General features: G+C 38.9%; 1 protein-coding gene across 1 annotated transcript in view; it reads left to right on the forward strand.

Annotated features, from left to right (window-relative positions):
* Window positions 1–27959, forward strand: part of arhgap15 (Rho GTPase activating protein 15) — a 59945-nt gene that overhangs the window by 24408 nt on the left and 7578 nt on the right. The window contains exons 8-13 of the mRNA XM_052141929.1: window positions 185–323; window positions 2717–2839; window positions 5782–5880; window positions 5980–6057; window positions 6901–7035; window positions 19473–19578. Coding sequence (XP_051997889.1) covers window positions 185–323; window positions 2717–2839; window positions 5782–5880; window positions 5980–6057; window positions 6901–7035; window positions 19473–19578 — 680 coding nt within the window. The remainder of the gene's footprint in view (window positions 1–184; window positions 324–2716; window positions 2840–5781; window positions 5881–5979; window positions 6058–6900; window positions 7036–19472; window positions 19579–27959) is intronic.

Below are 27959 nucleotides of genomic sequence, written 5' to 3' on the forward strand. Positions count from 1 at the left end.
CCACTCAGTGCTTATCAGGCATTAGGACCATGGGTCTAACTTCAATACTTTAATGAATATTATAGGAATAGTAATTGTATAAATAAATATAATATTTGACTGTATTAATAATGACTACTGTGACTATTTTTGAACGTTTTCTGCATCAATATGATTATTGCTTTTATATCATGTTTTGTTGTAGTCGAGTGGAGCAGGAGGCCAGAGCTTTGCTAGACCAACCATACAGAAGTCCAACAGTTCAGAATGTTTGTCCAGACCAACTGGCAATCCCCCTAAACCCAAACCAAAAGAGCCCAAATCTGAACACAGACGCTCCATCAGTGAGTAACACTTCTGTGTGTGACAGAGAGAGAAAGAAAAGTGATAACTGGCAATCAACACAGACTTTAGGAACAGTGAGTGTGTCAGTCAAGCAGCCTTGCTTCACCACTGTTTAATATCTACATTAATGAGTTTGCAGTCCTGCGGAGACAATCTGTTGCCCCTTCCAATCTCTTTATTGGCGAATCTCACGAAACCTGTCAAGAGCATGTCCAGATCACACAAATAAGACATTATATTGTGTTAATACAAAATTAAGCCTATTTTTAGGAAATAATTTGTTTATTTAGAATTTGTTGCAATGCCTTTATTGCCTAAATGTCCATTATTCTCATTGGTGGCTCTAATTAGATTTTCATTATAGTAATACAGTGGGCGGGGGCAGGCAATGTAGAAATGCTGCATTACAGTAATTATATTCTAATAATAACTACCATTGAGAATTCTAAAAATTCGCAAAAAAACACTAACAAAAAAAAAACAATTCTGTACACGTTACAATTATGAAAATTTGGAGGTTGGGGAAATGTGCTTAACCTGTTGATACGCCCCCTTTTTGAGCACAAACCATGAAAATGACCTGAACTTAAATGGTTGTATTTACGGGTCCCTTTGGAGTTTGGACACAGTTGTCGTATCTTTTGAAAGAGACACTTTGGGTTTTATTTCCCAAGTTTCAGAATGAATATATGTTGTTATTTTTTAAAGTTAGAGAAGCTGAAGTTTATAGTAATGGAAATATTTTGTGCTTAACATGTTTTTATAATCTAAAAAAACAATAATAAAAGTGCAAAGACAACCCAGAAATACAATGTTCTCAAAGCCACGAGTCTAAAGAAGTTTCGTTTCTAATCTGAAGATGATTTAATAATAAATGAGTTCCTGCAGCTTTAATCTCTGTAAAATCTCTGGAAGTGTTCAGAGTAAAATTAAGGCTCCGCCTCTCAAGACGACACTAAATCTGATGGCACTGCTCGACTATTATGAATAAAACTACGCCACATTTTTAAAACTAGACTTTGGAGACGGGCTGGTTTTGTTTATGAGACTCTAATATATCAGATCATAAACAGTTTTACAACATGAATGCGGCTCAGATTGCAGTTTGTTGAAGAACGATGACGAAGGCGAGATCTCATGTAAACAATGGAGAATATATCAATATTTCTCACATTTATCACTTTTATGGACAAAAAGTGCGATTGGATGTTTGTCAATGAACGCTTGTCATGGACGGTTGACCCAAGTGTGTTGAACTGGATTCATCTGCCGATCGTGTTTTCATAATAAAAGTCCCATTTTGATATTGCATGTTTCATTACTCCTGCACAAATAACTCAATCACTGTTTCTGGAGGATTACTGTCGTGAAACAGAGATCCAATGTTGAACCCTCAGACCTTTGAAAAGATGTATCATTTGTTAACATTAATTACATTTATAGATGGTAAATTATATATTAAACGTAAAAAGAGTGACGTCACTCCCGAGTGCGAGCGATTGTGTATCAACAGGTTAATTGTCATGATGATGACACAATGCAACAGTAAAAATTACGATAGTCCTAAAAATAGGCATCCTTTTGATTTTGGGCTTGTTAGTTCATGTTAACTAATGTTGTTTACTAATTATTAACAAATGGAACCTTATCGTAAAATAGATCAGATTCACCATTATGAGGCATTGATGATCACTTCCTGTTCTGTGCTGCTGGAATATATGCTTGACAGGAAGTACAGCAACACTTTGACCAAACACAGTTTGTTACTGTTAAAACAACATGCCCTTCTGTAATACATGTGACTACTGTAATAAAATCCAGACACATTTTTGACATCTTATTACATCATTTAGCATCTGAGACTGAGACTGATACACTGAACATGCTATAAATTTGACTGAATTTCAGACACTATGCGGCTGTTCTGAATTCCAGTGAGAGATGGAGTGAGACTGAGTCAGGCTGCTCTCTGTCAATCATTATTATAAATTGTAAGCTACTTGACATCCACCAAAACGCCTCACTCATTGGTAATTGCAGCATTTTCTGCCCTGAATGAGTATCAAAGAGAATTCATTTATTACTGTACTGAATACTGGGCAGTAGCTCACATGCTAATCACTGGACTCGCAAAGCTGGTGTAATATTGACACTAACATTGGCCAGAATCAATAAATAAATGCTGCAAAATGAGATATTCCCTTACATCGGAGAATAGTTTACATAAGTGCTGTAGCTCTCTTCTGGTGTGCTTGCCATGTTTTGGAACAATGTGGAGAAAGGAAACGGCCTTATTTGCATGAGTAGGACTGGCACAAAGACAACCTCAAAAGAATGTGGCAAGTGTTCAGTGACAGTATTGTTCCTGTGTCTCTTGTGATCCCCTGCGCAGTGTTCAAGCTGAATTACAGCGCTTCAGACAGCGCAGACAAGAATGGAGTCAAGAACAGACTGAAGAAGTTCATCTCCAGACGGCCCTCTATGAAAACACTACAGGAGAAGGGCCTTATTAAAGGTGAAGGTCTTCCACACATTCAAGCAGCCAAAATCTTTATTTTAGGAAGTCCCAGCAGCAAATTCGGCCATTCGTCAACACCAAACCAGCAATGTGTTTCTTTTATAAACACAAGATTGAAATAACAGATTCTTGTTTTTCATTTTTACCTTTAATAATTGAAATATAGTGTGTTCTGCACTTAAGTGGTGACCTGCAAACCTAACCATTCAATTAGTTTGTTGTAATCAGGTTGAATCAGACATGTTTTGTACTCAAAGTTAATTTAGATGTTAACGCATTTTAGGTGTATGTTTATTTCAGTGTATGTAATGTTCTGAGGATCCAGATAGGGTGGCTGTTTGATTATCATTAGGTAGATAACTCATTTGTCTTGTAGTAAAAAAAAGAAATAGATATCATATGATAGTAAACTTATATAGATATAAAAATGTTTATGAAAATATGATTTAAACAAGTGGAAATGTATATTGTGATACTATTATACTGGATCTCCGGTTACTAAAGACCCTAAACACTTTTGGTAATTAAACAATTTAAATTTTTTTGTTTTGCAATTTTGGCATTTTTTTATGTTGGACTATTCATATGATGTTGTGGCATAACTTCAAAAAAATGTATGAGGTTAAGGGTTAATACGGTACTAAACTATGCTCTAACACAGGGGTGCCAAATACGTCGATCGCAAAGACAATGCTGGTAGATCGCACAAAATTTAAATGTATTTCGTTAAATTTTAATACAAATAAATATGTTTTTCCATATTTTTGTTTCTGTCTGACTTGCACTTGACGAGTACATTTTGACCAGGCGAGATTTTTGTTTATTCAGTTGCCATGACAACTAGGTTCGCGCCTTCAAAGGGCTTCTTAGAACAGAGCGCGAAATTGCGAAGCTAGCAGTTTGAGGCTAGCTACCAGCAGCTAATGCCCGGATTATACAAAACTGTCTGATTCAATTAAGTGCAAATCATCAGAATAAGGTAAATGCCCTGGCTATTGTTTATATTGTGCTGTAGGTGTTTTGGGTTTTGGTTTAAAACTGAATGATATCAACATTGAACATTGTTATATATTTTTCATTAATTAGAAGATGAATTCCATGTAGGCATAAATGCAGTAGTCCCTGCATTTTTTTTTTTTAAACAAATTATTATTTATTTTTTAGTTGGTAGATCTTATTGAGTTGGTCATTTAAAAGTAGATCATCACGCAAAAAAGTGTGGACACCCCTGCTCTAACATATAGTTAACATACAACTTTTGATAAAAAAAATATCTATTACTATATGTTGAAATTAATTTTAACTAAGTTTAATAAAGGCAATATAAGAATTGTTCATTGTTAGTTATTGTTAACTAATGTTGTTAACTAATAGAACCTTATTGTACATCATTAATATTCTTAAAGTAACATTCTAAAAATGATACAATTGTTAACTTGAAGGGATGGAAACAGGAAATAATGTTTGATGGGGAATCTTTTTATGTGCACATGCATGTTCTGCTACAAGAGTTATCCACACAAATATTATTATGTTTTCTGTTCAAATGAACTGAATATGTTAAGCTATTACAGTAATTACCAAAAGAACAAAATAAAAACCACATAAAAACAGCCCATATATTTTTTTAAATCCATTATACGTTTAATAAAACAATTTTTTTCCAAGCAACCCTTGTAATCTGCTTATGTAACCCATAAGTGAAAATCACTGCATTAACACAGCTCAGTGAAAACTGAAAATGTCATACAAATATTTTTTGTACAAAACATATCAGTTGAGATGATCACGTGCAAAACTTTGTTGCAGCCCAATTAATAGTCATAATTGCATGCTTCATAATTACTGGTTACATATTACATGATGACATGTAAACGTGCAATGTTAGGACATTCATTTATTTTGGCTCTACGTGTTTCCATATTAAACAAAACTGTGACCCATTTTATATTTTTTTCCTTTTTACTGTATACCAGTTCAACAAGCAACCCCTGACGCCATTACTTAAAGACTGTAACTAATTTATTCCATTCATGGCATGCACCAAACATAACATTAAAAGGATATTTTAAGCATACTTGGAACCCTCGGATGAAGGTAATGATATCTTTAATTTCCTCTGGTGTCGAAAAAAAATACCCTTTAATGTAATATCTGTAGGGGTAAATGGGAGATCAAAGAGGACAATGTTGAAGGAATGAATAGAACAACTGTGGGATTAACACAATAGCGCAGGTGGCACCTAACGCAGCTTTCGCTGGCAGAGCTCCAAGGCAAGCTTGCCCGCTAAACATCCATCTAAAAATTAGGATCCTTCCATATTGTACAGACTCTTTTTAATAGTAATTATTTAGAAATGCCCCTCCCGTGCAGTATTTCTCTTAAAAAAAACCTTCTGAATGCACATTTGTATGCAAAGGTGGCTTGCTTGCAGTCATTTATGCATTTAGCACATTGCCGCTGCACCCCGCCGCCCCTCCACCCCCTCCTCGTGGATATTGAAATGAGAGCAGGACATCTTTGATGTTCCAGAAGCCTCTGGGACAGCTCGCCTGAACTCAAAAACCCAACTGATGAGGACACTGACTCAATGCACCTCTACACTGACAACCGTAGTTTTGTTCAGTGTGGAATATTATGATCTTCTCTGGGCCATTTTTGAATCGCACCAACACTTTTCGTTATGCGTTTCATCTGTGAAATTAAAACAAACTATGGGGTTGCTCTAATGAACTACATAAATTTAATCTGCAATTACTTTGTGGAGCAGCTTGTAATTACACATTGCAATTATTATGTCTATGGTCATTAATTACTTTAACAAAGCCTACAGTATACATGGACACTCTAATGCAAACCAAACCCTGCTATACCTTAATATGCTTGTTATAAAAATGTTTACAAAATATAAATACTAACATAAATATGTTTTTTCATAGACCGAGTGTTTGGATGCCATATACTGACCCTGTGCGAGAGACAAGGGACCACAGTGCCCAGATTTGTCAAGTTGTGTGTGGACGAGTTGGAGAAACGAGGTACGATTCGAAAAGATGATCCTTGTAGAAGGAATTGTGATGGTTTCATCACATGCCAATCTGACCCGACTGATAGATGTCTTTATCTCATCCTCACAGGCCTGGTGGCTGATGGGTTATACAGAGTGAGTGGCAATTTGTCCACTATCCAAAAACTACGCTTTCTAGTTGACCAAGGTAAGATAAGCTCAGTATCTATTCTCGGTTTGTTTTCATTTAAGGGTGAGGAACCACTAAAACGTGCAAGCAGGTTCTTTTGGACTGTCCTGCTTTTAATGTAATTGGGCAACATTTCTATTCAGATAATATTTTGTAGGATTTGTTGAGTACAGGGTCACCTGGAAACCTTTTATAATTACACAAATAATATATTTACATTTATGCATTTGGCAGATGCTTCTATCCAAAGCGACTTACAGTGCACTTATTACAGGGACAATCCCCCCGGAGCAACCTGGAGTTAAGTGTCTTGCTCAAGGACACAATGGTGGTGACTGTGGGGATTGAACCAGCAACCTTCTGATTACCAATTTTCCAGTTATGTGGTTTAGACCACTACACCACCACCATATATATATATGTTCTCTGTGATTGGTTATACGACTTGTTTTTTCTTTCTTTCTGTTGTCACTCTTTTTCTTACTCACCGTGGGCTTTTAATAAGGCACTACTATTTGGAGCTAATTTAAAGGAACATGCTTTGTGAAAAGCGCTATTGAAATTGAATAGGTTTGAAGGGCACCGCTTTTAGATTTCATTCTTGACGTGACTCTAAAGGCTTGTGTACAGTTTGCTTCAAAGGTATAAAGTGGTTACTGTGAATTAAGTGCCACAAATTGTTTGATAAGGATTTTCAATAGGGTTTCATACGCAGTCAAAATGCAGTCAGGACAACGTGCTCCGTTCTCAAGAGGCGTATTAACGTTGACATAATGATTAGCATTTTTTAATTTCCTCATCAAACGACTGTTGTTCTAATTCTCTCTGTTGGCTTCTCTGACTGTGCCTCTCTTTCCCCAGAGGAGGAGCTTGACTTGGGCGACAGCCAATGGGAGGACATCCATGTCATCACCGGAGCGCTAAAGATGTTTTTCCGCGAGCTGCCAGAGCCCCTGTTTCCCTTTCGCTTTTTCGAACCGTTTGTGGAAACCATTAGTAAGTACCAAAATCAGTTACAATATAAGCAAATCAGTGCTATTGCTACAAATATTGAAAATGTATTAAAAAGGCATGATTAATGACCTTTCTCAGAGATGTGAGACTTCAGAATACCCAAGAATTCCAGAGCAACATCTACAAGTTGTTTCCATTCATTGTTTACAGCTTAGCTTGACCCAGTCCTCTTAACTGTAATTCAAGCTATGGATGGCTAAACCACTTGCCACTCTTGGGCAGAGCAGGGTATTTGGGACTGACCCTCTTAGAAGCATTCGAGCAGATCTGACAGCCAAAAGGGGTCGCTGTTTGTCAGGGAGGTGCTGAGATCATTCAAACTCCCTGTTTGGGGAATGAGGGAATTTCTCAGGCCAGAGGGCAAAGTCAGGGCCTGTGGTCCAGACAGGAACTGTCACTAGATCGGCCTTAGTGTCACGTGTTAGCTCCCCCAAACAGCACAGAGTAAACTCTGGGCCTCATCACAACCGTCCAACTGACGCCAATGTGTTTCTCTTGGGCAATCAAGCTTCCGAAAGGCATACACTTTATGAAATATGTCTATGTACCTTTGTGCTTCAAAACTATTTTCGCACGCTTTTGTTTTATGACTTGTTTTGTTTCTGAAACCTCAAATTAGAGTCAAATTAGAAACCGTGTGAACTGTGTCTACAGTGGACATAAACTATGTTCTGAAAACGTACACTGGCATGTGAAATGAATCCCAAACAATTCCAAAATAGAGAGGGTAGAATGGACTGATTGCACATTGTAGGCAGGGAATGGACAGCAGGAAAAAACTATGTTAAATGGAAATAATTAAGTATAATTGGCCAAATAAGTGAAGTAGGTAGGATAGCTAAATAAATAGGCTGATCAATGTTTAAAAGTGAGTATAAAATGCCTTTCATATCTTTTGCAGTTGATGTTTAAATCCAGTCAATGAACGCTTTGGTATTTTGTAGCAGATTCAGCTGTCAGTTGGTAGAAGCTGGCCAAATTAGACAGATGCCAACGTTAACAGACTGCGTGACATGTCCTCATCCTCAAAAGCATGAACAAAACTATGCAAGGACAAATAATAAATGACACAGACTGCATTAAATACAGGTTCACTTGCCAAAGAAGTATGATTTTCGCTAACCAGTTAGCATGCTAACCTTGCATAACGTGGTTTGCTATGAGCATGAAATAATTTAAATTCAAGAGACATGTAGAAACCAAATTGTCCATTTTTCCTTTTCAGCCTGTCAAAATGATAATGTAGCAAATGATTGGGCTTATGCAGGTCATTGCAATATTAGCACATTTTAAAGGAAATTTAAATGTTAAACAATCTTGTTATTATGCTGGTTAAAATCTGGGTTCTAAAGCAAAACCATTTGAAAACCACTGGTTTAGAGTACAGCATGAGTGTAACCTATTTTAATAACATTTTTATTAGATTTGTACTAGTTTGTTTAACCCGTAAATGCACACCTCAGGTCTTTAGTGACCCGTGACCTCAATCCACTCCTTGTATCTAATCAATTTTTTTGAAGTTATGCCCACACTTTTCTCTTAAGAATAATGTAACAAAAAAAAAAATATATATATGTTGATCTGAAGGCACCAGCTTAAATGTTTGAAATTAGATTTGTAGACAAAAATATAATTGTGCCACCATTTTAATTTATTTCATGATAAAACTAAACATTTTTGAAATTGATGACTTGGACCAAATAATAAAGAAAAGCAGCCAATAAGTGCCCAACATAGATGGGATTTTACATATAAGATTGTTATTTGTTGCAGAAGCAATGCATTAGTATGTTATAGCAGGTACAACACAAGAACAATATGATAAAACTATTGTCATGTGTGTGCTGCTGATATTATTTATTATAGTTGTGCGTCTATTTAGGCTCAATAAGTGCCTGAGAAAAATCATTTTTGTAGCTCCTGTGTAGGTTGTGTGTTGTTATGTGTAGCCCAAAATGTGTTTGAAAGCCAGCTGCGTCTAATGAAATTTCAGTGTGGAAGTAATGAAGGATGTTATGGGATTTCATGCATAATCTCTTTGCTATAAGAAAATAAAACATCAAAATATATCAAAATACACCAATAAGCCACAACATTAAAACCAGCTGTCTAATATATTGTGTAGGTCCCCTCGTGCTGCCAAAACAGCGCCGCTATTCTGCTCACCACAATTGTACAGAGTGGTTATCCGAGTTACCATAGACTTTGTCAGTTCAAACCAGTCTGACCATTCTCAGTTGACCCCTCTCATTGGAGTAAACTCTAGAGACTGTTGTGTGTGTGTGTGTGTGTGTGTGTGGGTGTGTAAATCCCAGAAATACTCAAAACAGCCGGTCTGGCACCAACAATCATCCATGCAATTATATAATCAGCCAATCGTGTGGCAGCAGTTCAGTGCATAAAATTATTCAGATACAGGTCAGGAGCTTCAGTTAATGTTCACATCAACCATCAGAATGGGGAAAAAATATGATCTCATTGATTTCGATTGTGGCATGAGTGTTGGTGCCAGACGGGCTGGTTTGAGTATTTCTGGGATTTTCACGCACAACAGTCTCTAGAATTTACTCCAAATGGTGCCAAAAACAAAAACATCCAGTGAGCGGCAGTTCTGCAGACGGAAACACCTTGTTGATGAGAGGTCAACCGCATCTGACAATGTCTACGATAACTCAGATAACCGCTCTGTACAACTGTGCTGAGAAGAAAAGCATTCTGAGATGCGGGTTGGCTTTGTTTTGCCAGCACGAGGGGGACCGACACAATATTAGGCAGGTGGTTTTAATGTTGTGGCTGATCGCTGTATATTCTATTCCATTGTTTTTAATTGGTAATTGTATTGAAAATGCTTTGAAAATGTGACACTATCTGGGGATTTTGTAGATCCATTTGTGATAGATATACATGCCAGGTCGCTAAATACCCGAGGTATGTAATAATGTTTGATGAAACACTCGTGCATTAAGGGTTAACTCAATGAATAATTTATATTCTCAGCATCTGGAGATATGGACTACCAAAGAGCCAGTTCATGTACTACTATTCAGCTATTCAACTATCATAATGGCAGGAATATCATTATGAAAACAGCACCTTAGTTTTGCCCCACTGGATCAAGATATGAGTAAGACAGAATGGGAACAGGCCTGAGGTGATGTTGTAATTTGCTAATAAATATTTACTTGAGCCGCATGTAGGCCAAAGTACCACAAACTGCTTGTATCCAATTAATCAGTAGATGAGCCTGATCACTTACAGATAGTATTTAGACAACTAATTATTACAGCAAAAAGCCCCTAATAGCAGGAGGTATAATTAGCTCAACCTGCAACATGTCGCATCAAAACAGAGTATATTTTAAGGTTATTTGTCTGCACTGCCAAGAGTTAAATGGAGTGTTCACCCCAAAATTAAAATTCTGTCATCATTTACTCACTCTCATGTTGTTCCAAACATGTAGGACTCTTTCTGTGGAACCCAAAAAAGGAGCTGCTAGGCAGAATGACAGCCTCAGTCACCATTCACTTTCATTGCATAATTTTTCCATGCAATGAAATTGAATGGTGCCTGAGGCTTTCATTCCTTCCAACATGTTCTTTTGTGTTCCACAAAAGTCAACATGAGGGTGGGTATTTGACAGATTTACATTTTTGGGTGAACTACTCCTTTAACCTCATTGTAAAGTGATCAATGGAAAGGAGGAGGTGAGAACCGGCTTGACAATATAAATAATAGTTTAATATAAAACTTAAACAAAAGACAAACACACACATATGACAGAAATGTCCGTTAACGATCTCTCTCTCTCCGGCACGATCCTCTGCAGTCGACCTTTATCCCTCACGGGAGGCTTGATTAGCCTAATACGGGACCGGTTGTGTACGGGACCCGGCCCCGCCCTCCGCACTGCCACATTCCTCCCTCGTTCTCTCAGGCTGGGGAGCCCCCAGCATGATGTACACCCCCCCCCTTTCCCTGGGGGTGGGCGTGGCCTAAGCCCTGTCTGCCGGCAGGTCATCCCCGTCTACCTGGACGAGGGAGGGGACAAGGGGAGGGAAACAGAAATAATTAAACTGGGGGGGTCCTCGATCACTACTCCACCCTCTCAGGCAGAAGACAGCCGCTTCTCCCCGGGCAGACCGGAGTTCAGACTCACGACCCCAGGCGGAAAGAACGCCCCTCCACGTTCTCAGCGACTCGTGGGGACTCTCCTCCGCCCCTGGCAGTGGCCCTACCACTCCAGGCGGTCGTGGAGACACTTCCCTCCTCCCCTCGTGGACGGCAGTCTTCCATCGACCCCTCCGCGTTTCTGGGGGATGGCAGGGCTCTCCTCCGCCCCTGGCAGCGGCACCATCACTCCAGACTGTCGGGGAGTCCAGTCCCCCACTCGCCACGCAGATGGAGGCCGTTCACCGCGTCCAGGCGGTCGGTCTACTCCCTACCACGGTGGATGGCAGCGGAGCTCCCCTGGGTGGACGGCAGTGTCGAGGACTCCGCGATGGGCATCCCTCCTCCTTCCCAGGCTTCGGCACCAGTGTAAAGTGACCAATGGATAGGAGGAGGTGAGAACTGGCTTGACAAGTTTAATATTACATTTAAATTTAAAATTTAAATTTATGCATTTGGCAGACGCTTTTATCCAAAGTGACTTACAGTGCCCTTATTACAGGGACAATCCCCCAGGAGCAATCTGGAGTTAAGTGTCTTGCTCAAGGACACAATGGTGGTGGCTGTGGGGCTTGAACCAGCAACCTTCTGATTACCAGATTACCAGTTATGTGCATAGACCACTACACCACCACACCAATATAAAACTTAAACAAAACACAAACACACACATATGACGGAAATGTCCGTTAACGATCTGTCTCTCCCGCACAATCCTCTGCAGTCAAACTTTATCCCTCTCGGGAGGCTTGATTAGCCTAATACGGGACTGGGTGTGTAGGATCATGACTCGGCCCCGCCCTCCGCCCTGCCACACTCATGTATCTCCTTAGGTTTTTACACTGAAACATGTTTTCGTCAAAAGATTAGTCTCTAGTCTCATCCGCTTTGCCATTTTTTAAATTTGAGCAATTTATGTCCTGCGGTGTGGCAAGGTATTGTACTAGTTTGCCTGGCAAAGGGCTGTGATCAACACCGTGGAGTGGTGGTGGTGGTGGTGTAGTGGGCTAAAGCGCATAACTGTTAACAGAAGGTTTCTGGTTCGATCCCCACAGCCACCACCATTGTGTCCTTGAGCAAGCCAATTAACTCCAGGTTGCTCTGGGAGGATTGTCCCTGTAGTAAGTGCACTGTAAGTCCCTTTGGATAAAAGTGTCTGCCAAATGCATAAATGTAAATGATCTGTCCTGAGACGGATGTGTTTGGCACAATTATGCTCAGATTAAGTACATTTGCAAAACTGTAGAAACTACACAATTCATGCTTTTTCAGTGTTGGTGTAGTTACTGCATTTTTCTTTTGTAGGGCAGTATTTTAAGCAGCATTTTGCCAAATCTTTACAATATAATTATATTACAGGCAGCATTTATGACCTCATTAATTAAGAGACAACATCAATTATGTTGGAATGGAATATTTGTCACACACAGGACCATCTAAAGTGAACTAGGGAAGGCAAAAAGTGGATTAAAACCAGCAATACATAAAATACATTTTTACATGTACAGCGGTCACACTGACGGGTCACAAAAAGGGGAAAATAAACGAAACATAAAACATTAAACTCAAAAGATGAACTCAAAACACTCTAAAATATCGAAATCTTGATGGACAGCTCCTCTAGTCCTTTCTCTCACTATCACTGCCCTTGATTTGGGTGATATTAAAATAAGGTCTCTGGAACCATATTTTGGATAGGGATACATTTCATTAGGACAGCTGCCCAATAGCACGCTGCTTCTGGAACTCTTCAAGGAACTCTTCAAGGAACTCTTTAAGATTGATGGAAGTTCTGACAAATTATTCTAATGTAATCTTTGGGTTGAAGGCTTCACCCAACATTAAATGGCCATTTCACTCACGATTGGTAAGATGCTCCAAGCACATTTCATCTTCTCATTAGCAATCTGTGTATTTATTTAAAATGTGTGTATATGTGCTCGCTTTCTCAAATCAACATTTGGACTTCACGGCGTGCTCAGGTGAACAGTTGGCCTAATTTTAAAAGGTTTCACTCTGTGCCTGTGTTTTGGATGTGGCAGGCACCAGCTCTTGGCTCACAATGGCCTAAATCTATTATTCATATTGCCTGGTATCTTAGCGACATTGTCCTGCCACCTGTCCAATAGACAGGCTTGTCTTGTTATATAAAGCGAAGACATTCTTGTTGACAAATGAAGGCTTTGTTCTCTGGGCCCACACACAATCCAACATTTGTGTGATGATCTGGAAGGTTAATTCATATGCACTGTAACTTTATATTACTTTTGAAGATGGCCATTGCATGCTCTAAAAGATAGACCTCCAAGCTTTTCACATTTGCAAAAATAGCTTTTATGTTGTAGTTTTTCCCCTATAGTGACGCCTCAAATGTAGTCACTAATAATGACAAGCAGACAGTTCATCTGTCACAACATAATTGTTCGCCCATTCTGATGTTAGGCTCTTTCAGATGATAGTTCATACTTCAGCCTGTGAGTCACAAGTCTTTACATTCTATGGAGCTTTTTTCCTAATTTTCGCCATGTGGCCTCATTGCCATGCAAAACTAGCATGCCGAAATCTTTTCAAATCTCTTCCCAGTCTCTATATTTCATCAAGAAGTTTTTCATGTTTAATAAATTACAGCGCCGATCCTCTAAGACTTTGTTATTCATAAAGTAAAGTATTCAATTGGGATACATTTAAAATCTTAATCATAACCTGCAGGACTATTTGCAGTGTGTTAATATTTGCCTTGACAGGGCTTAAAGAAGCCCGCAGACAAAGCTTGCAGATGGGCTTATCCTGAGAAGCAAAGCTGTACTGTGGTAAAGAAGGCCTCATTGTTTGTAATTGGATTATATTCACTGATTTTTGTAAGCAAAAGTGCATCTATTCTTTGCTGTGCATCAGCGCTTTTAACAAAACAATGATGATGCATTTGGTTTGCTTTATAGATAGTTCAATGTAGTGAATTTGGCGCATTTGTGCAGCCAAAGTTAAATAAAAACAAGAAAAATGATAAAAGATGGGGGGAAAATACATCCTAGGTATAACACTCACACAAAGCATATTCACCATGAATCCCCATTTACAAGTAATGACACTTTTAAAATAATAAATCATTTTGTAAAATAGTGAAGTGGATTTGTCTCCAAATGGCAGCATGTCTCATCATTAATGAATCTATTAACCAGGATTTGTTCTGTGGTAAAAGTAGCAGACAATGCTTTTAGTTATGTAATTTAATTACACTAAATTATGTGAATAAACATATTAAAAATGGGTTGTTAACAGCAGTCCATTATAATCTCAGTAATTTACCAGTAATGCTTACCATAGTGCATTCATGCTGATTTAGGGTATAGGCATTTTTAAACCTGCTTTATATTAATGACTCTGCCCCTACCATCTGTCCAAAATACAGGACAAGGGAGCATCTCCAATATGCTAGCCACCAAAGGCAAAGTAATTAATGATAGCAATAATGCCAGCAATAATGACTAGATTAAATATTTTACAGGCCGACTGCCATGCAATGTCCAAGCCAACAAAAAGCTAAATGCCTCTGCTGAGATGAAGCATGAAGAGAAAGCCATAAAAAAGATATTTCTTGTATAAACGTACTGCTGTAGTACAGAATTCTAGTTGTGAATGCACATTGTTTCACTGAATACTATAACTTTGCCACCATAAAAAAAATCTGTTAAAATGTCATTTGTTCAGGCAATTGTTTGCACCATTTCAAGACCCAATGTTGGATCTGCAGTAACTCTATTAAAGAGCACAAAACCCAGTCCCTCTGCTAGTGTTACCTAGAGGAGTGGGTCAGAGATTCACTCGGTGTCCTAGAACATGGTCTCTGTCTGTGCTCAATTGACAGACCTGGCATCTGACAGGGGCATCTGCTCACGGAGCCTGTGCCAGCGCAGTGTATACACGGAGACATCTGCTCCATTAGTGCCCAGGGGGCATCCTCGGTAGTACAGTAGACCGGGGGCATAACTACTGCCAGCTCCCTTCCATGGCACATCCCATGAATAGCACGGTGGAGCTGTTAGCCAGCCATGCTAGGAACAGACAGTGATGGCTTGGGGAGAGAACGTTGCTTTCTTAACTAAGTAATTTACTCTATTCAGAATGTAAAACATACACGGTGTGATTTCATGATGTTTAATCAATATACAGATACACTAGGTATCATCTGATGATGCATTTTTAAGCTTTGAGCTTTTTAGGTACCTATATGTGACCAGTTATTGGGTATACAAGTAAAGAACCAGACTACGCCATCTTGGAATTACAACAAAGGAATAAACCTTTAAAGTAAGCCCAGAATAGTTACCAAAAAATTTAAATAGGGCCCCTTGGTACGTTATTTGAATAAGAGACTGAGGCGTGACTTCCAAAAATAAAGTAGCAACGTTTATTAAACAGAGTAAAAAGAAGAAACTTCATAAAAATAACCACAGCTTGCCAGTTAAACACCCACACATTATATCAGATGGTAAGAGACTAGATTGGGCGATTGCACCATAAATAGATAACACAGTTTACCAATTAGTTACCGGAACAAGGTATCAGAAGGAAACAGACTTGATAGAGAGATTGCAAAAAACAAACAAACATAACAATGTATGAAACATCAATGCAGTAAAGGAGGGGGGGCCAACCTGTATTGCAAACCCCGCCCCTATATTCAGAGGAGACACTTCACACCATCTGTAAAACAACCTCAAATAGCAAAATGATCAACACCACTCACAGAGGCAAGTCATATTCCCTTCTGTTACAAATAACGTACTGAATAAAGAAAACCAACAGTTTTATGAGCTGGCCGTACCAAAGAGCAGCAGGTAAAACACAGCAATAGCAAAACAATAGAAAACGACAGCTAGCGACACATACACACACACACACACACACACACACACACACACAAACAAGGCCGTACCGCACCATTAAAGAGAACGCTTGTGCCACACATGGTCAGACTCGCCACATTGATGCACCTTGACCTGTCATATATTAAAATATAAATTTGCGGGACACTAATAAATTAAATCAGGCCAAGAGGCGGAACTCACCACAGGATAGGGAAAGCGTGCCTAAAGCTGGCAGGTTAATCCAGCTTCTTGTGAAAATGACAAGCACAAGAAGCATTAAACAGCTCAGAGTCTACACGGCTCTTAGGGAACAAACAGCTCACAGGGAGACAGAAGCAACCACACTGAATTCATGCTTCCACTTTATAACGCCACTGCTGATCAAATCATTAGCGTGCACTAATCAAATCAATAGAACACACGTGCGCTCAGAGAATTGAGCCTAGCGCGCACCTTTACTAACAAGTATGCGCCGAGCGCGTCCAGCAGGAAATACACAAACAGAAATGTTATTCTGCAGGTTACATGGAGTTTTTGGACAATGCAAAAAAACTATGTATGTGAATAGCAACAGCATATTATAAAATGTGTGTTCTAAATTCTGATGTTCAAAGCTGTTGTTCAAAAAGCTATAAATGCACACCTGTGACCGCACATTCTATATTAATGCAGCAAGTTGCTGTTGCTTGGCAAACACAAAGAGCCTACAGTTATAGGAATGTTCTGGGTTTTAATACAAGTTATGCTCAATCGACAGCATTTGTGGCATATTGTTGATTACCTAAAATATTTTTGACTCGACTGTTTATTTCAAAATAAATAAAAGCAAAAATCATCTTGATGTAATCCGTCCTCATGTTCACGCAGCGTGTTTTCATCAGCTGAATGGGAGGCTAAACACAAAGTAAAAATGTGACGAGACTGCAGTATACCCAACAGACTCGTGCAGAGCGTGCAAGCCATTCGTGCATCACGAGCCGGCAGCGCTTCATGTTCGGTTAATCACACGAGTAAACACGCCTGCTTTGCTTCGGTCAGGCTGCGCGGATGACAGCCTTCATTCTGTGTTTCATTTGTTCCTTATTACAACACCTCATGTAATAAGGAAAGCACCATTATTAATCCTTGAGATATTCAACCTAGCATACAGGTACACCCAACTTAAACCACGGTCAGACAAATTACATTAAACGATTAAAAATGAAAACTTAAACCCACATCGGGTTCAAAAATGTGTGTTCAAAAATATAAATTAAACCTGGAAATAAGTTGTAGGATTTTGCAGGAGCGATTCACCGAAAAGGCACAGCCATTGACCAGGAAAATCAAAAAATGGCACTCCATGTCAAAAAGGTAGATCATTAATTTTAACATGTTTCAATTGAGTACAAATGTAGAATTGAAATCATATTTTCAAGTTCATTCTTAAACAAACTTATTCAATGTTGAATGTACTTCATCTTTGTGCTATATTTATTTTCATTACTGAGAATAAACATTTAAACTGCAAGCATGCCATATGAATATTTAACTTAAAGTATTACAACAAGAATAATGAATTGCATTGCATCACTGAACACAAAAGCTTGCTCTGCTGCATGTATGTGTAAAGCAATACTCAGTGTTGTACTTATGAAAGAAACTCGTGACTTACAGTCTTGGAGGTCTGTTAATACTGCTTTAAACAATCAGTGAAATTTGACCTGAGAGAGCTTTGAGTGCACATAGGTGGCCCCATGAAACTGGCTCCATTTCAACATCTGCTAAGGTCCCATAATGATATTGATCAAAATCATTGATTACATTATTATTATTAAAACACCATCTACTCTTCCAAATCAAAGCTTAAGCAACACCAAATGATCGTTTAACTTATTTGACCATACAAGCCTCTTGGAAATCATATAAACCCTCAGTGTATAAAATAGTATAATTAGCTACATTACTATATCCATCATAATAGCTCCAGAGAACTTCAATGTGTCATAGGTCATATACTGAGAACAGTCAGCGCACAGGTTGGTGCCTCTCATGAGTTTGCCATGAGGTCATCAGCCATCTGACATGCAAAGAGTAGCAGGGTCAAGAGGTCACTGCTTACAGCTAGTGTTACAGCAAAATAGCTTTTAATGGATGTGGACTCTAACGGACCATTAGCACCACTCATGTGTGCTTTCGTGTTTTTGAAACTTGAAAACTTGACAGCAAAAGTTCAGCATTATATGGGTGAATATGCTATGTTTTTATAGACATATGGGGTTCATTTGAAATAAAATGAACTTTTAGTGCATCTTTATTTCCATCCATCTCGAACACAGACACGTTACGTGGTTTTGTTGAGTGTAATCATGTCAGATAACCTTACAATTGTACAAAATATGTTTGTTTAGCTTCATAACTGCGTAATGGTAATAGCCGCACTAAACGACTGTAATTAAGATTCAGGGTATCAAAGGTCCACCCATCCATCTTCAACCGCTTATCCGAAGTCGGGTCACGGGGGGAGCAGCTCCGGCAGGGGGCCCCAAACTTCCCTATCCCGAGCCACATTAACCAGCTCTGACTGGGGGACCCCGAGGCGTCCCAGGCCAGTGTGGAGATGTAATCTCTCCAACTAGTCCTGGGTCTTCCCAGAGGCCTCCTCCCAGCTGGACATGCCTGAAACACCTCCCTATGGAGGCACCCAGGGGGCATCCTTACCAGATGCCCAAACCACCTCAACTGACTCCTTTCGACGCAAAGGAGCAGCGGTTCTACCATGAGCTCCTCACGGATGACTGAACTCCTCACCCTATCTCTAAGGGAGAAACCCGCCACCCTTCTGAGGAAACCCATTTCGGCCGCTTGTACTCGCGACCTAGTTCTTTGGGTCATGACCCAGCCTTCATGACCATAGGTGAGGGTAGGAACGAAAATTGACCGGTAGATCGAGAGCTTTGCCTTCCCGGCTCAGCTCTCTTTTCGTGACAACGGTGCGATAGAGCGAGTGCAATACCGCCCCCGCTGCCCCGATTCTCTGGCCAACCTGCCGCTCCATTGTCCCCTCACTCGTGAACAAGACCCCGAGGTACTTGAAAGTCAAAGTATCAAAGGTACCAAGAAATAATCTGATAAATGAAGTAAGATTACATACTGTCTATGTGGTAAATCAGCATTTTGGAATGGAGCTCATTTTAAATGTGGCCTTCTCGAGCATGTCTATATAATGAACAGAGTATAGAGAAAGGGGTAATGATGCAGTATTAGGCAAAAATTCTGATGTTAGATGAGCTATGTTAATGAAAAAGTGATGGAAAAGACATTAACTTTCCTGTGAACCTCGAGGTTCAAATGAAGGAGCAATACTGAAATCAAAACATTTCATCATCTCTTCCCTGCCAACAGAAATTAAGGAGCCCACACAGAAGGTTCAAGCAATGAAGAAACTGATCCATCAACTCCCCAAACCCAACCACAACACCATGAAACTGCTCTTTCAACACCTGAGAAGGTACGTTAAAGATTGCTGTGTTTGCTTCATCCATACACAACATCAGGCACATAGCACCACATTTTACGTGCTGAGCATGTGACTACTGTACTTTGGGGCCCATCTAAACTATTTGGTTGGAGCGAAATGTATAATTTTATTTTAATTTTTTAGAACCTTTATAATTGCATCAAACCAGTGGAGGAGGGTTTAAAGTTCAAAATATTAACATATGAAAATTAACAAAACAAGCACACATAATGAGCAAATATTTGAGTATTGCTTGAAGTGAAAACACATTAAGTTATCTTGTTGGCAAACTCACCAGTCATAGTGTAATTGAAGTCACCTTATTAGCTAATTGCTTTTTAGTTGAGACAAGTGCCAGGCTACTGGATATTATTGATCTATAGTAGTTTTTCACAAGCCATTCAGGTTGAGTGTGTCATTTCTGTGCTACCATCATCACAGAAAGAAATTCCAAAAATAATGCTTATTTTCAAACAGGTTTCCAGAACACTCCCCTTTCTGCCATTGATCGGACCTAACAGATAGTCCAGCCCCAAACACACACCATTGGTCTTTTTGGCAGACGCTTTTATCCAAAGTGACTTACAGTGCACTTATTACAGGGACAATCCCCCCGGAGCAACCTGGAGTGAAGTGTCTTACTCAAGGACACAATGGTGGTGACTGTGGGGATCAAACCAGCGACCTTCTGATTACCAGTTATGTGCTTTAGCCCACTACGCCACCACCACACCAAGTTTAGCTAATTTTGCTATGTCGGGCTGATTGGGTCGCTCAACTTATAGTTATCTCTGCATATTAAACTGAGATAAAAGAAAGTATATAAAATGACCTTTAACCAGTTATCTTCAAACTACAAACGCTCTTCAAAAATACTCTCAAACTGAATGTTATTTATAGCATTAAGGATCTTGAGTGGGGAGAGAATAGGGGGACATTATGTGTTAAAAAAACCATTTCATTTTCAAATTCATTGGTGTATTTTCATGACCTGTAATGATCAGAGCTTTATCATACCTGCCAGCTTCAGAATGGGTGCAAACGTTTCGCAAATTTCTTCTGGGGTCTGAAACCTTGTGCTCGCTTCACTAATGATGCAAGCGCAATCAAAAAGACCTTGAGTTTGAAAGCTAGCACTACACTCTCTTCTATCACTAACACTATCACTCTCGTCTTCATTTGCGTCATCTTGCGTGCTCTCATCAGGCATGTGTTTTATTTATATACTACATTATGGAATTGAACAGGACTGATGCTTACATGGCTGTCTAAATATATCTGATGATATTTACCTATCTAGCTAGGTTTGGGAAAATAAGACTGACCTTTCTTCTAAAAGCCAGATTTTTTTCTAACCACTAAGTTACCAATAACAAGTTGAGTCTACTCTGAACTCTTGGCTGAACTTTACAGACAAAACCGGACTAGAAGACCAGTCTACTTTTTTGTTATGGGGACAGTTAACATAGGAGGAGACATCGGGCAGATATGGGGAACTCCGCATATTTACTAGTGGGAAATTGATTCTTGCAACATTTTAAATAGCATGTGAATATTATATAATGTTATCACTATAATATCATGGCTTATAAAACAAGCTCTCTGTGGGGGCTCCATCCAGCATGGGACCCCCATTACCAATGGCCTCCTGTACACCACTCACATTTCTTTGCCACTCTACAAAAAGACAATGAAATGATCCTCCTTTTGAAGTTCCTTTTCAATAAGACTAATAAATAAAGCCAATTTTGAAACCCTTTTATGAAAGGCCTTGGTAAACAGGATGCAACATGAACAGAGGCCCCAATATAAACCTTAATCTGTGTGTGTCAGTGCTCAAGTCCTTGTCCATGATAGCGTTACTGGCACAGCCAGAAGGCCATATGGCTAGTCTCCATCTCCCAGGAGGGGTGTTCTATCCCAATTTACCCTTCTGCACATTTACCACCCTGCACAGGAGGGCCACAGGACTCATCTCAGATTGATGAGCACCCCCTCCTCCCTTCCCCAATGGAACATGCCCTTTGGCACTAGTGCTAAAGTCTGTTGGGTTGTCCATGCCAGGTCTCCAATCAGAAAACACTAATGTGTGTGAGAGACACACTCATTGAATGACAGTCGTTTTCTAGGCAGGAACACAGTATTCTGAAAGGGCTGAAGAAAACTTGGTCTGTATTTCATGATTAAAATTGACAAGTTTATCATCTATTTGGGGTAAACATGTTAAAACTTGCAGCCTCCTTTCCTTTAGTATAGGTCAGTGGTTCTCAAACAGTTCGATGTGTTCGAAAATATGAAATACATGTAATGGGATTACATATTTAAAATATAAAGTAACTGTATTCCACTACAGTTACAATTTAAATCGTTGGTAATTAGAATACAGTTACATTCAAAAAGTACTTGTATTACTGAAGAGATTACTTTGTATTTTATTGTCATTTGTTTCATTTAATATTTAGTGTTTTCAGATGAAAACATTTATACATATAAATGATGTTTGAACAGCGGTGAAACACTTTCTGATGATGTGTGACATTCATACGAGCAACAGAGAAGTACGTTTGAAGTAAATTTGGAGCAGAAGAAATAGAAATAAACCTTGTGTAAATAGTTAGATTTCTGCTACGCTAAAATGCTATTGCTAGCCATTTTATATGCACGTGTTACCAGACATGATCATATTTATTTATCAAGAAAATTCACGTTAGATCATAATTTCTTTTTTCTAGTAAGATCTTTGATATTACGGCAAAAATCATATTCTTGATAATTTTTGTATTGTTTTCCTGTAAACATATCGAATAATCCTTAAAACAAGATCAATTTGATTAATCTCATTTTAGAAACAACACTGCATAAGATATTTAGAAGAGTTTTTACAGTCAAAACAAGTGAAAAAATATACCAGTGCTGAAGAAGTAATCCAAAGTATTTAGATTACATAACTGACCTTGAGTAATCTAAAGGAATACGTTACAAATTACATTTTACAGCATGCAATCTGTAATCAGTAGTGGAATACATTTCAAAAGTAACCCTCCCAACCCACACACCCACACACACACATACACTGAGAAATGTATTAGGAAAACTATGGTTGAAGCCCATCCGCCTCAAGGTTCGACGTGTTGAGCATTCTGAGATGCTATTCTGCTGACTACAATTGTACAGAGGGGTTATCTGAGTTACCGTACCATTTCTGTCAGCTCGAACCAGTCTGGCCATTCTCCGTTGTCCTCACTGACCAACAAGGCGTTTCCGTCCACAGAACTGCTGCTCACTTGTTTTTACACCATTCTGTGTAAACTCGAGAGACTGTTGTGTGTGAAAATACCAGGAGATCATCAGTTACAGAAATACTGAAACCAGCCCGTCTGGCACTAACAATCATGCCACAGTCCAAATCACTGAGATCACAGTTTTTCCCATTCTGATGGTTGATGTGAACATTAACTGAAGCTCCTGACCCGTATCTGCATGATTTTATGCATTACACTGCTGCCACATGATTGGCTGATTAGATAATTGTATGGTGGCTTAGAGGCTAAAGCACAGTACTTGTAAGCATAAGGTTGCTGGTTCAACCCCCACAGCCATGCAACATGTGGCCTTTGGAGGAAAGCATCTGCCAAATGTATAAAAAATGAATAAGTAGGTGTACTAGGTGTTCTATACTAGTATAATTCTGTACTAGTAGGTGTTCCTAATAAGTTACTCAGTGATTGTGTATATATTATATATATACAGTATATACACTGGCGGCCAAAAGTTTGAAATAATGCACATATTTTGCTCTTATGGAATGAAATTGGTACTTTTATTCACCAAAGTGGCATTCAACTGATCAAAATATATACTCAGGACATTAATAATCTGAAAAATTACTATTACAATTAGAAAAATACTTCTTAAACTACTTCAAAGATTTCTCATCACAAAATCCTCCAAGTGCAGCAATGACAGCTTTGCAGATTCTTGATATTCTAGCGGTCAGTTTGTCCAGATACTGAGGTGACCTTTCACCCCACACTTCCTGTAGCACTTAGTACCACTCCTGTAGACCAGGAAAGCTCCGAAGCGCTCCTGAGACGGTCGATCCAGGCAGTCAGATTTACCACTCCGTCGCCCGGTGGAGGGCCGGGAGGAGAATTCTTGTTTTCATTACCCGCCCGGTACGTCAAAAGCGATCGTCCCGTTAGTGAAAATTCCCCTGAGGAAGGACCTTCTTTCTTCGACATAACTTCTCGTTCCCTCCCTCGGGGAACGGAGGTTACAACAGTAACAATTATGTTTTTTACATCTGTAATGTCCTGATTATACTTTGTGATCAGCTGAATGCCACTTTGGTGAATTTAAGTACCAATTTCCTTCTGAAACAGTCAAATCTGTACATTATTCCAAACTTTTGGCCACCAGTGTATATAAATATATCCACTCACTGAGCTTAGCAGTGGGGCTTAGCGAAGGGTCACTCGCAGTAATAAAGGCGATTGGTATATCAAAAATAAATGTATGGACCAGGGCTTTAGTCTCTTTCTGGCTTAACAGTGGACAGAGATGTGCAATGTTACGAAGGTGAAAGAACGCATGCTAATATAGTTTTGTGCGTATAATTACTAGATCCCCAATATATCTAATATGTAATTCTAAGTTGTAATGTTGGCATTGCATTATGCAAATAGTTACAAATGGTCAGATTTGATTTGATCAAATTTGAGAACCTTGGGTAAAGGTGATTATTTGTACGAATACATTCAAAGAAATAGTGTAAAGATTCTGCACAAATTCCAAATACTCAATCCACACACAAGCACAAACATAGAACATTACCATAATTTCATTGAATGGCGGCATTAGAAAATATATTCGGTTTACCAAAAGATTGTTACAGTGGAACTTGTGGTGCCACTCAAAATCCCTGTAGTGCCACCACGTCTGTTCCTTTTCTACAGCGATGTTCCTGCTGCTCCTTTCTCTCACTATTAGAGCAATAAAATCACTGGTGCCTAGAATCCAAATCGCTGGGCTTTGCTTTATGGGAACCACACCCTGGCCAAGTGATGTGGTTCCGTTTATTGAACATTCTCACTTAAGTCATATTTGTTTCTGTCTACCACTTTCCCTCTCTGAATATTAGGATGGTTTTCCCATGAATAAAGGCAAGGAATATGCGGTCTCAAGGAATTGGTTTACAGCTTGTGTTGGAATCTGTTGTTTTCCAAGACAATTGTATTCATTCTGATTTGGAGTAAAACTGGTACAGTCCAGAGTGAGATAAAGAGAGAATAATGAGGTTACTCAAAGTAGAATGCATGTACTAATCTTGTGGTGGGATGGGTCACAAAGGTCGACTAGTTGTCCAACAACCGACTTGTCGATTTGTGAGTTCAAATAATTTGTGAGGTCAAATAATTTAGCCTATCTAGACTATAAAACCCCTCTCCAAGAAGTTGCCTCGATATTTTCATCCCCTTAAAAACCACTACAGCCATATACATTCAGAAGAACACGGCCATTTTGACACTTCTTGCACTGTTTTTTGAGTGTCATGCTACGAGCTTTGCGTTTATAGACCCCTGCTTTCTGTTCCATTCCACTGAGCTACATCCAACTTTTATTGAACACAATAATGCATCTAATGTAAGATTGGGAGAGCAATGTATCCAACTGAAGTCAGGTGAACTCGAAACCAGCATCATTATATTAAGACAAAATAGTCAACCCACCTCTAAATTCATAAGCGAGCTAAGTGCAACACTACGCTACGACCATGGGCAACGTTTTATCCAATTTTCATGAGAGCACTAATTCTAAATAAATAAGTTGGCATGGCTGGGAATTGTTTGCGCTATTTGTGGGTGTATGCGCACAAACTGTGGGTGCATTGTATGTAAATGAAATGGCACAAAGTGCAATTTGTTATTTTCCTGAGAAATAGTTCATTGCACTAAGATTAGAGGTCGACCGATATTGGTTTTTTCAGGCCGATGCCGATCTTTTGAAATCCGGGTCGGCCGATGGCCGATTAATGCTGCCGATTTATTTTGGCCGATATGTGCTTGTTTTTAACCTCTTATTTGAACCTTTTCTTTGAAAGATATAATGTAACACACATAATTACTTTAACTAAATTTCTCAACAAATACATTTATTGAACACTTGACCAATCTGCACTTGTACACTTAAATTAAAAATTTATAATGTAAAAACATATTGTATAAATAATGTATAACAAATATATTAAATAAACAAAGCAGGTGTTACGAACTGCTCCGAGACACGAAGGTTAAGGGCCAATCCAGACACGTAATCCAATATTCAGAGCATCCAAGAGAAGCACAGGCAAAACTAGGGATGGGTATCATTAAGGTTTAATGGTATTACTATCTTACCGATACTGCTTATCGATCCGGTACTTTAACGGTATTCTTAACGGTTCTTTTTGTTATATATATATATATATATATATATATATATATATATACAATTTTATTTCAGGAAGGTCTACTAACATTACTGTTCAGGTGTGGTCTAAAAAGAAATCTAATAAAGTAATCAATTGTAAAATAACACTGCATAGTTTATCATAGATAGATTAATGCTCATTAATGCAGAAGTTATTCATTCAAGAGCTGTAAGTGATTTTCGCTTTGCCTTTGTTGTTTGATTCGCAGTGGCTCAATCGTCACATGTTTAATAGACCGCTTCCCCTTTAAGACCGAGTTCAGATCTAATAGGCTCCTGATGCAGCATATTTTCTCCCAACTATTTCCATAACTACGTCCATTTAAGACATAAACTGTGTTTAAGTGAATTTCCAAGCCGGTCGTTTTGACATATTTTTGTGTATAGTTGATCGTTTAGACGCATGAAACCCAAAGTAGCCTATACTTTGCTTGTCTCTTTGCGGTGTGTTTCGGAGCGCGCGCCACCTTGGGAACGGAATCTCTTGCACTCTTTTTATTATTAAACGCGTCCCGCAATTTAGCAACAGTAGCTTGACTGCATTTTACAACAATCACCGATCGTGCTGATTCTGACGTTAAGTTTGAGTTTTAGGGAGAAATGTCAGTGCACCGCTGTGAAGGGAAGGAAGTTGTGCTAGACAGAATGCGGCTTATGTATAAATATTCTTTTTATAATCTTTGGAAGGCGAAATCTAAAATAAAATCAGACTAATATCACAGATCTAAACCAGGCTACGTTTGAATGTTTAGTTCTGTCACTCATTAAGCAGGGCTCGTGTTGGGCTTGTGTTGTGCTCGCTGTGGCAATCGCGTGAGCTGCTACGCTCTCTCTCTCTCTCTCTCTCTCTCTCTCTGACTGCGAATAGCTAAATTGCATCACAGACAAATGGTTTCATATTATTATACATAGAAATGGCTGGCGAGATAAAATAACTTTCTCTTTATAGCAATAAAGAATGTATTTTCTTAATTTCTCCAGTACTGACAGCAGAACCGATAACGTCCGAGCTTACCAAAGCCAGTCCTTCAATAGCCTATAGTGCGTTGGTATATTTTTATTACTTATTTATCTGCATTGAGTGACAACCCTCTCAAATATAAGACACACAAACAGAACAAATAAAAGTCTCAGATTCACTGTCTGTAATTGCAAAATTCTTGCTTACTTATTGTGACATGATAGCAACCCTTCTGCTGTGATAATGCAACTTCAACTACGCTATCAATATCCAAAGTAGCCGAACGTCATGTCGCCTATCGCGTTTGTCACGTTTTTTCTCGAAGTTGGCAGTAACGTATCAAAAGTTTTTAATTAAATCTAAAGAAGTTATACAAATTTAACCCTTACTGTTTTCTCCAAGGAACTCCTTCCTTATAGGCACTGGATGAGGTCTGCTCACTCTGCTGGAAAATGACTCTAGGGGCAGTGTGCGTCGAACACGTGTTCCACAACAACACTAGGCTGCCCACAGATGCGCCTGCCTAATAATCGGCTTGATATGCGTGGATATTGGCCGATGCCGATTATGTAAAAATGCAAAAAAACGGCCGATTAATCGGTCGACCTCTAACTAAGATGATTCAAAAGCTCGTCTGTTTGCAACGCAAAGTCCAAACTCAATTCCTTTATTTGCAGTCTGGAGATTCCACCAGCAGTAATAAAATTAATGTTCAAACTCTTTCAAAATTCAAATATATCCATAACGATCACTGTTTTAGACATTTTATGAATGAAGATTTGTGTTTAACTATCTTTAGGTCATGGTTTATTTTCCGTATTATTATTATTATGCTTATATTTACTGTTGTATTTATGACATGTATTGTATTGGTATTTGTCCACCTGTTGTCGTAGAGTGATTTTTGCTCAAGTCTGGAAAAGGGGCCGGTGGAAGAAGTTGG

This window comes from Xyrauchen texanus, chromosome 14 (genome assembly GCF_025860055.1).
Source record: "Xyrauchen texanus isolate HMW12.3.18 chromosome 14, RBS_HiC_50CHRs, whole genome shotgun sequence".
NCBI classification, from domain to species: domain Eukaryota; kingdom Metazoa; phylum Chordata; class Actinopteri; order Cypriniformes; family Catostomidae; genus Xyrauchen; species Xyrauchen texanus.